The sequence below is a fragment of the Oncorhynchus gorbuscha genome, linkage group LG13, assembly GCF_021184085.1.
Source record: "Oncorhynchus gorbuscha isolate QuinsamMale2020 ecotype Even-year linkage group LG13, OgorEven_v1.0, whole genome shotgun sequence".
NCBI classification, from domain to species: Eukaryota; Metazoa; Chordata; class Actinopteri; order Salmoniformes; family Salmonidae; genus Oncorhynchus; species Oncorhynchus gorbuscha.
The window spans coordinates 30,517,273-30,528,169 of record NC_060185.1 but is presented as its reverse complement, the minus strand read 5'-3'; the positions used below and the strand labels follow the sequence as shown (position 1 = coordinate 30,528,169).

General features: G+C 40.3%; 1 protein-coding gene across 1 annotated transcript; it reads left to right on the top strand.

Moving 5' to 3' along the window:
- The first annotated feature begins 4,551 nt into the window (after window positions 1-4,551).
- Window positions 4,552-8,191, top strand: LOC123994266 (zona pellucida-like domain-containing protein 1). Its single transcript, XM_046296801.1, has 10 exons — window positions 4,552-4,657; window positions 4,779-4,999; window positions 5,187-5,368; window positions 5,548-5,620; window positions 5,829-5,926; window positions 6,399-6,479; window positions 6,715-6,886; window positions 7,121-7,223; window positions 7,534-7,563; window positions 7,836-8,191. The coding sequence occupies exons 1-10, from the start codon at window positions 4,552-4,554 to the stop codon at window positions 8,009-8,011; spliced, it is 1,242 nt and encodes a 413-aa protein (XP_046152757.1). The 3' UTR covers window positions 8,012-8,191.
- Window positions 8,192-10,897: the final 2,706 nt, after the last annotated feature.

Below are 10,897 nucleotides of genomic sequence, written 5' to 3'. Positions count from 1 at the left end.
CGTAGGATCATGGACATGCGTTCTCGGGGACGGGGTCACCAATACTTAGTGGATTGGGAGGGTTACGGTCCTGAGGAGAGGAGTTGGGTTCCGTCTCGGGACGTGCTGGACCGTTCACTCATTGATGATTTCCTCCGTTGCCGCCAGGATTCCTCCTCGTGTGCGCCAGGAGGCGCTCGGTGAGTGGGGGGGTACTGTCATGTTTTGTCTTAGATTGTCTTGTCATTTTGCTTTTCCCTCTGTTCATTTTCCCCCTGCTGGTCTTTTTAGGTTCGTTCCCCTTTTTCTCTCTCCCTTCCTCTCTCTCTTCTCTCTATCGTTCCGTTCCTGCTCCCAGCTGTTCCTATTCCCCTAATCAATCATTTAGTCTTCCCACACCTGTTCCTTATCTTTTCCCCTGATTAGAGTCCCTATTTCTTCCCTTGTTTTCCGTTCCTGTCCTGTCGGATCCTTGTCTATTGTTCACCGTGCTGTGTCTGTGTATCGCCCTGTCGTGTCGTGTTTCCCTCAGATGCTGCGTGGAGAGCAGGTGTCTGAGTCTGCTAGGTTCAAGTGCCTTCCCGAGGCAACCTGCAGTTCTTGATCGAGTCTCCAGTCTGTTCTCGTCATTACGAGTGGAATTATGTCTTATGTTTGTAGAATTACTTTACTGGATTAAAGACTCTGTTTTCGCCAAGTCGCTTTTGGGTCCTCATTCACCTGCATGACATGGCCATGTAGGACATGTGTTAGATGGTAATGGTTTCACTATATGTACAGATGTAGGATCTTAATATACTACAAGAAAATTATCTGCAACAAAAGTAATCAAATGAAGATCCTATATCTGTATACAGGTGTAGGATCTGTATACAGATGTAGGATCTTCATGTGATCACTCTTTTGTTGCTAAGAATCTTTAATTTCCACTTAAATGTTAGACTTGATTTGCCTTTGTCACGCCCTGTGATGTGGGTGGGTATTCTATGTTTTGTTCTATGTTTGTATTTCTATGTGTTTGACCTGGTATGGTTCCTAATCAGAGGCAGCTGTCAATCGTTGTCTCTGATTGAGAACCATACTTAGGCAGCCTGGTTTCGCCCTTGAGTTGTGGATAGTTGTTTTCTGTTTTGTGTGTATCACCTGACATAACTGTTTCATTCTCATTAGTCCTTGTTGTTATTTTGTTTAGTGTTCAGTTTTGATTAAATTTGCAATTGTGAACACGTACCACACCGCACCTTGGTCCTCACCTTCTTCCACTTATGACGATCGTTACAGCCTTAAAGAAAAATGTATCAAACCCTACAAAAAGATGCCAATTAATTAAAGTCCACATAATAATTCACAGTTCCTGTCGCTGCAGGATTATTTTCCTGCTTTAGTAAACTGGCTCAAATTGAGATCCTACATCTGTCCATTTATTGTGTTCATGGCCATCTAATCCGATTTGTTCTCAATGGCAGTTGTGTTCTTGTGTGCGCTTCATATTTCATTACAGCCCAGGGTCATCATATGGACAGATGCTAATGAATAGCAGATTCCCCTTGTCTGTTGTGTGCAGAAGGTTTTGTGAACAGCAGTGGCCTGGCGTCAATCTAGCACAGAGTGTGGCACTTGAGGGAAGCATGCTATCAATACACTGATGGTCTATTGGGGTGCATAAAGTATTATGGGGTATTGACAAACAAACAAACACATGATAAACACACACACACAAGGAAAATACACACATACAGATCTGTGATCTTAATTTGATCACCCTGTTGCAGGAGAACTTTCCCGCAATGCAGGAAATGTTAAACTTGTAGTGTATTTGTGGGTTAAAAAGGCTTCTGAAATGTGTAATTTCACACACACAAGAAAACATTGATCCAAGGCGGAAATACACCAGACATATTTCATGAGTAGCCTACAACATGACACACTGCTCTTCATAAGTGAATCAATGTAAACACCAATGTTATCTTGCTAGTAACTTTAGATATTATGCTCTTTATATTGTATGCCATTACATAAGCATGTTATCTAACAAAAAATTGAAAAGCTAAAATGATGTAACAAATAGCCAAAAGCATGTTATGTTACAAAAACATTCTCTAAAGTTGCCATTTCCATTCTGTTCTAGGGGTGTTTCAGGAGAGATAGGTTAATGGGTGAGGAACCAGAGAGCACATGACCCCACACTCACACTAGGCCCCAGCTCATCTGGAGAGAATGCCTTGAAGTAGCCCAATATTAGACCTCTGATTAGTTATTTCATTCATCTGAGGTATAATATTGGGCTTTGAAGAAGCCTGTCAGATCAGGTTGAGAATCACAGTATGTTCCCAAATAGTATTCTGTCGGATGATAACACATAACAGCCGATGAAGCTGTTAGGGAGATGTGGTGTAAAAATGTATCAAAAACATAATATTGTAATAACTTCTAAATTGGGACCATTCTGGTCGCAAATGCTCTTAAATATTTTGCTTTGCGACCTGGAGTTTTGATTTCACCAACATAACACATTAATTGAATGGCAACATGATGGCTGTGTCTATACAGAAAGCCCAATTCTGATTGCCTGCCCAATTATTGGCAAAAGAGCTGATCTGATATGAGTGGCATCACTGAATTTTTTCAATGGAGGAGAGAGAGGACGGAAGAGAGAGGACACAGGAGTTGAGCAAATCAAATTAAGAAAAGGGCATTGTATCATTTCACCTCACCCGTGAGAGTTAAGAGGAAATTCTGCAATTTTCAGAAGACAGTAGAAGTTGATAAAAGTGCTTCAGGAAGTTATAAAGTAAAACATTGGTCATCAGTATATAGACCATCTTTGCTTAATTGCTTTAGTTTTAAAGATGAAATTATTAAGGGGGCTGTTATATATTTCAAATAGGTTCAGGGGCCAATCACAATGGGAATACAAAAAAAATGATGTGATTGGTAAATGCATTAAAAAAATCAGACAGATGTATTCCCATTGTGATTGGTTCATTGACAGAGGCAATATATAGTTTTATATTTAAATCTTATCTTTTCTGTTTGCTCCTCAATTCATGCACCTTGGTTGGATCTAGGAGAGTGAGGTAGAGGCAATGTTAAATTCACTTCACTTACACCTGAGAACTACGAACACACTGCCAAGTCTCGTCTGATGATGATTCACTGTACCAAGAGTATTGTAATGAAACAGCAGGGAGCAGGTCTCGAACCCTCGACCTTCTAGCCTGAGGTCTGGTGCGCTATTGACTATGCCGCAAAAGCATGCTCGTGCGGCAGGGTCGAATTTCGCGCTTATAAACCCAGGGTCGTTACATACTGTTTTAATCTACTTGCGGGTCGCTAACTATTTGTTCGATAGCAAAACAACCTTGTCCAGTCATGTTACCTTGCTGGCTAATAACCTGGTAACTTGACCTGTATGGTTTAAGATGGCACTGGAAAAAATAAAGAGGCTTCTGTATAGCTTCAAAATAAGGATTCATATAGGCCTAGTGTAGGCCATATATAAATCAATTTAAATTCATCTATTTTCTGGTGATCCTAAATACTGTTTGGTGTGCTCCTAACTTCTGTTGGGAGCACCAGTGCTATCAATGACAAAAGTTAATTTGGAGCCAAAGTCATATAATCTCATGTTAAAGACTTTCAAAATAAAACTTCCAAGTCTAAGTAGGTCCAAACTACACCATAAACTCTTAAAATCATTTGTTAAAATCATTGAATTAACTTTACCCTAAGTGATACCCTGTGCATCACAATGACCTACACACAGCTCTGCATTAGACCATGCAGACCAGACGTGAGTTGACTTTTATGTCCATGTGAATGTAGGCCGCGGCCTGCTCTCCTCAGCACCTGATGACAGCTTAATTCCCAGGCTGGGCCCCCTGCTGAGGAGGCCGTTTGTGTGGGATGACAGACGGAGATCAGGCCAAGGGGAGATGAGTGGGAACCCTGCGAGTCCGCTCAGGTTTCGTGCACCGTGAAAAGATTTGTCCAGGCCATTCACCTCTGATGGAGTTTCCCATGTTCTGCTGGGAAGCATTTTTTGTTGAAGTGTTTCCATAGCGAGTCCCCGTTTCTGTCTATCTCTGCGTGGGCACGCACATATGCATTCACTCACGTATGCACATTGGCACACACACATTTTGTGGAGAGAGCTGGCCCGTCCATTCGGTTGTTTGCTGCAGCCGAGATCACATGGCGCACCGGTGAGCTGGCCACTACACAGACCAAGGTAAGATGGTTTCAGGCCCAGAGCAAGAGGATAAGAAAAATAAGGGAACAGGATAAAAAGGGGTTGGGTGGTCTTGGAAAGAGGGGACTTGTGAGAATAGTTAGGGGATTAGAGTAAAGTAAAGGAGGGGCAGTAACGTGACCAGGGCAAGAGGGTTTATGTTATGAGGAGGTCTAGATGTGACGTGTTGGAGGACTTTGGGGGCTTTAAAGGGCTTTTAAATAACTTGAAGGTACAGTACAGTTTCAGACATTCTTGCAACACAATAGACATTTTGAGGGTTATAAGTTGTGACATTCTGAAGGATGGAAATGTGTGAACCTCGCTCTCTAGGTGGTAAGATGGAGCGCTTATGTTTGATCCTCCTGCTGATGGGTAGGACCACTTCAGTCTTGGCACAGTTTAATGGATACAACTGTGATGCCAACTACCACAGTAGGTTTCCCGGTGAGCATGACAGTCATTTCATCTATATGTAAATTATCCTCTCAAATCATTTTTACTTATTCTTAGGTCTGAGAATTGTTGTTAGAATCACTGTTTATCCTTTATATCTCTCTCTCTTTAGCGGAGCGCGACATCAGTGTGTACTGTGGGGTTCAGACCATGACCTTGAAGATTAACTTCTGCCCAGTGCTGTTCTCCGGCTACACAGTTGCAGATCTGGCGCTCAACGGTCGCCATGGCGATACCCACTGCCGGGGCTTCATCAATAACAACACGTTCCCCACGGTAGTACTGTTCAGCATCAGCCTCAGCACACTGGAGGCCTGCGGCAACAGCCTGGTGGTGAGGAACACACACACACAGACGGACATACTCGCGCACACACATATATACAGTTATGCTTTGTACTCACACAGGTGTATGACCAGCAGAATGTAATGTGTTTTATAATGTGGGAGCACGTCTTGCTTGAGTCTATGGTAGGTGTTGTACCAGATTGTGTATTTAGAGACAATGTCCCTGTCCTCAGGTCACAACATCCTATGGGGCTAATGCCTATAGGAACATGTCACTGGTGCAGATTGGGAATATCTCAGGGTACATCGACACTCCAGATCCGCCATCCATCATCAGCTATCTGCCTGGCCTGCTGTACAAATTCAGCTGCAGCTACCCCCTGGAATACCTGGTCAACAACTCACAGCTGGCATCGTAGGTGCCTGTCATAAACACCTGAAGAGCTTATTTTGAATAAAACTGAAGTATTGAGTACATAAGTAGGGATATTTCAGTATTTTCATATTCAGTGCAGACTTCAATAAGCAAAAATTCAAAAAGCAAAAGCATGTTTACCTGTCTGAACTGTACTAAATAATTTGAACCTTTTCTAGATCATCTGCTGCAATATCAGTGAAGGACAGCAATGGTACCTTTGTGAGCACATTGAGTATGATCCTTTACAATGTGAGTACACAACATCAGTGTTTTTTTTAGTTCACACAAAGACTTCATAACAGGTCCCTCATAGTAGGAATCCAATGTCAAATAATAGCTAGAACATGCTCCTGTCAAAATACCAAACAGATGACGAGACATTTCTATTAGGTAGAAATAGGCATATAATAAAAATAGGCAACTTTTTTTATTCATGGACAAAATCATGTTTGTGCAGGACTCAACCTACAACCAACAACTCTCTATCCCAATGGCCGGACTGGCTTTGAAAACCCGAGTGTTTGCTGCAGTGAAAGCCACAAACCTGGACAAACGGTGAGAGAAGGAGATCTTCAGATATTAAAAAGTTATATTTTTTGTTCTTGTTTCTATTATTCACAATACAGATGGGGATATGATCTGAGAAGCACAAAGATTTCCAACATAATGTGAACAGAAAACTATGATTCCTCCATGATACGTGCTGTTTTCAAAACTAATTGAATTGCTGCAACCTGCTGGGACTTTCTCTCACATAACCTGGATGGCATAGAATTCTTATAGTAGTCAAGTACAACTGCACTATGTCATGCACACTATGCCATACACATACGCTATAATTTAAGACCAATCCTCTATGCCCCATACCAATTCAGTTCTATCCTCTTTGGTTCATTGCCATTCAGCTGTCCTCTATGACTGTGTGAAGGCGCCAGTGGTGGTGCTAAGAATGTCTGATCTGTCCTGTTGTGTTGTGTGGTTAGATCTCTATCCTGCATCAGCCCCGTACTGTTTTGTCTCTCTCTAGATGGAATATCTTGATGGACTACTGTTACACCACTCCCTCAGGGAATCCCAATGATGAACTGCGCTATGACCTTTTCTTTGGGTAATCACACTTTTTCTCAAATGATGCCTGGATAAACGACAAAAGTGTCCCATTACCCATTCACCCTCAACCACTTATCATAGAGGCTCTACAATGGGTTCTCATGATGACTGATAGGACATTTTTCTCATTGAGCAGTTAAAACAGGTCTAGATGTTTCAGTAGTTTCAGTGCATTTTGTGTGTGTGTGTTTGTGTGTGCGTGCATCCTTGCATGCGATGCTCTTTCCAAACAGCTGCTATAAAGACCCACAGACCACTGTTTTTGAGAATGGGAAGAGTCAAATGGGTCGTTTCGCCTTCGAAGTGTTCCGTTTCGTCAAACACAGACACCAGAAGATGTCCACTGTGTTTCTGCACTGTGTCACCAAGCTGTGTCGGGTAGATGACTGTGTCCTGCTCATGCCGGTAAGAACATTTGACACCTTACCAAATGATGTGTTCAACATCAGCACAGTCAATAGGGTGAACTACAATGCTCTGCAAATATCAGAAAACATGTACCACCTATCTTGCCTTCTGATCAATATGAAGCTTCACATAGTCCAGTAATACCTGAGCACAATTTACTATTCCCTATTGAATACAGTATATTATAAAGAGGTATGTGTCTGTCATTTTATATTGATCTAATATTGCCAGATCTGTGGGCGTCGGCGTAGGAGGGACATAGAGGATAGCCTGGAGTCTCGGCCGTCGTCTGGGGATGCCATCATCACCGCTGGACCCATCATCACCAGGATTGGTACGCAGTACACCTCTTCATCCATAACCACTTAGACTATAGTTTTGTCTGACTTTAATTCGATTATTTTGATATCCATGATATAGTTGTAGAGTAAGTATTAAAACTGTATGATGTGATGTAGCCTATACACGATAAATCCTTTCGATTATATACTGTATGGTCTTGAAATATATTGATGGAGGGTGAGGTGGGATTTGACAGTATAATCAGTGGTTATTCAGTACATTTTATATTAAAATAAATGGTTGTTTTTCTCAATAATGTTGAAACTATGAAAGCATCAATGATTAATTTAGTTTCTTTTCAGATGAAACTCCAACAAATAACTCACAACTTGGTAAGCTCTCTCGCTTTGTCACTGCTTGTGCAATGCCTTGAGAGGTGATATATATTTCTAATCTATAAACTCTATGACCTTTATACATTATTTCTACATTATTGATACATTCTCTAGCTTCAAAATAACATTTTGACATCCATGGATTTACAGCGGAAGTGACTCATACAAGTTTTACCACTAACTGTGGTAATTTTAGCCTATATTAGTGAGTATTTGTGTCGGACCATACTTACTCTTTGTGTGTGTGTGTGTGTGTGTGTGTAATCCAGCTTCATCGAGTGGCCCCTCCCTAACGTTGAACCCAGTGACCAGTGCTCTGCTGTCGGGTGTGGTCATTCTGGGCGTGTTCAGTCTGGGATTCTTCCTGCTCTCGCTCCGCCTCCTCCGCAGACCCCCCCTCCCTACAGCCACACCATCAGAAGCATGGAACCCTGGCTTCAAATAAACCTTTGGTGTGCGTGTGCTCTCTCTCTTCTCTCTCTTTCTCTTTCTCATTATTGCTCTCATTCTCCCCCTCACTTTTTTTCTCTCTCTCTTATCCATCTAACTATAACTAATACCTACAGTATGTATATGCATGGCAGTTAGAATAGGCAGGTGCATATAAGCTCCCAGTAAAGATAACTGTGATCTAAAAGAATGATTCTAGAGTAAGAGGAGGATTAGCCACAAGCAATAGTTTCACTCTGTAACTACCAAGTAAATAGATCAATACATAATAGGAGCAGTTATTGTAGAGCGGGACCTGTATTTCCTGAAATGTATACTTAGGTACTCTATCTTTCCTGAACGTGTACTTACTCTCCATTTCTTACTTACTCTTATCCGGCAGCTGTAACAGTCACTGTCATGCCAAACTCTCAGTCACATATTCACATGTACATACACATAGTTAAGCACATATTGATACTGTAAATAGTTAATTCCTCCTTTGTGTACAAGGGTACAGTATATGTTCAATAACAATTTAATGAATTGTTTTCCTGTTCTTTATTTTGATCTATTGATAGACCAGTGTATTGTTTTTTACAGGTAGTGTGTAATAAAACTGACCCAGGTCAGTATGTAAGGCTCATTTCCCATCTATTCAATACCTTAGTGTCTTTTTGTCATCAATTGGGGCGGCAGGGTAGCTAGTGGTTAGAGAGTTGGACTAGTAACTGAAATGTTGCAAGTTCAAATCCCCCAGCTGACAAGGTACAAATCTGTCGTTCTGCCCCTGAACAGGCAGTTAACCCACTGTTCCTAGGCCGTCATTGAAAATAAGAATTTGTTCTTAACTGACTTGCCTAGTTAAATAAAGTTTATTTAAAAAAATGTTTTTAATTGCTTGGCACAGGATCAGTTACATTAAAGAAATGAAGGGTCATACAAATAACCCTGACACACCATCTACTATCCTCTACAAAGACCAACACCAAAATGTTACTTGTTGTAGCTATTTGATTTCTATAACATACTACCTGTCTTAAGTATAGTACTAACACATGAGGAGAATTGAAGAAGTCATCCATTTTATATATATGATCAGGATGAATATTTATATACCATATGTACTTATTGGTATTAATTATGGCTGACATATTGACTTCCACATAACTTGAATATTTGTGACATCAATGCTTAATTTAAAAAATAACATTTCTTGCTCAAGTCATGATTTTTTATTTGAGATAAATTTGTTTTTTCCTCTTTTTAGGGAATTTGCTATTTGACCTTCACTAATGTGGAAAGTTTAAAAAAGAAAGCAAACAATGTACTGTAATTGCCTAAATTCGTATTATGTGTTTAAAGTTATAATCATGTTGAAAGGAGTTGCATGTGGGGGTTATTTTTCAAATAAATCTTTTACATATCAGTCTGCCTAATGATATTATTTACTGGCCTTATTTAGAGTGTATCAGAATTATTTTTAACACTGATGTTGTGCCATGTTTTAAACTTCAAGCTAGAATTCAAATCGAACCTGATTGTGCCTTTTACCCATGGTCAAATAAAATCACAGAAGGTTTCTAGCTATTGTAGAAAGTAGAGGTAGACCCCCTTAGATGTTTCCAGTTTTCAGAATAAGTGCACAGGCAGTCTGTAAACAAAGATACAGCATACATATTGCTATTTTTGATTGTATTCCAGCAATTGCAATTAGATTCTATGATGATTGTGATCTATTTTCCACCATAATACAGGCATATGGTCGCAGTGGCCTGCTATCACATGTCTAACTCCATGCTAATTGTCGAAATGTAACCTACACAACAATCCTGTAATCTGGGCCCTTTATTGCGCTAATCCCATATTTCAGCAGCTATTATGCATTATATTCTCTGTCCACAATGGTCGCGGATGACTGAGAGGAGAGAAACAAAGGCAGTCATCACCCTCTGGATTTACTATCTTTGATAAGCTATTATGCTTTTTTTTCTTGGACATTCAATATTCAACCCAAGTTCAGGTCACTGCCAGGTCCAAACCCAGGCTGCGTTTAAACAATAAGGCCTGAGTAGGTGTGGTATATGGCCAATATACCTAAGGGTTGGCTAAGGGTTGTTCTTATGTACGACGCAACACGGAGTGCCTGCAAACAGCCATTAGCCGTGGTATATTGGCCATATATCACAAACCCAGAGGTGCCTTAATGCTATTATAAACTGGTTACCAACATAATTAGAATAATAAAAATTACTTTTCATCTGTACTGGAAAGCGCTATCGAAATTGTATTTATTATTATTGTTTATTATTAATCAGAATAAATGTTTTCCCTTCAGAGGTTGCTCACCTGACAAGACCAGGTTACTACTTTCCTTCATGCAGTTCCATTCAGTCCCACTTCTGATTCCAGACCAAAGTAGAAGGGCCCCTAGATGTAGACATGATGAATAATATGTATGTGTACTCACTCTTCAAAGTAACACAGGGCACATTTTTTGGTGATATTTCTTGGTGACATTTACATCATATTTGGTTTTATTTGCATTGGTGTCACATGATAGTATCCCCTCTGTCACATGTGTGAGTGAATCACAGTGGCGTCATTCCATGGTGAATCATATTTGTCTACTTTCCCCAACACTGTCAGGAAGAATTTAATTTGTTCAAAATGTTTTTGATAACTGTAATCAGTACTTGCTCAATGTAATGTATTTGAAATTATCATATTAACAAAGGGATTCACTTGATTAGCATAGGGGATTTAATATGACGTTTTTAATCAGAGTATTGTAATGTGATGTAAATTACCCATCCACCATAAAATAAAATAAGAACACAGATGAAAGCAGAGCCTTCAGACGATCCCTCATTTATCAATTTATCTAATTTTAATGGCCATA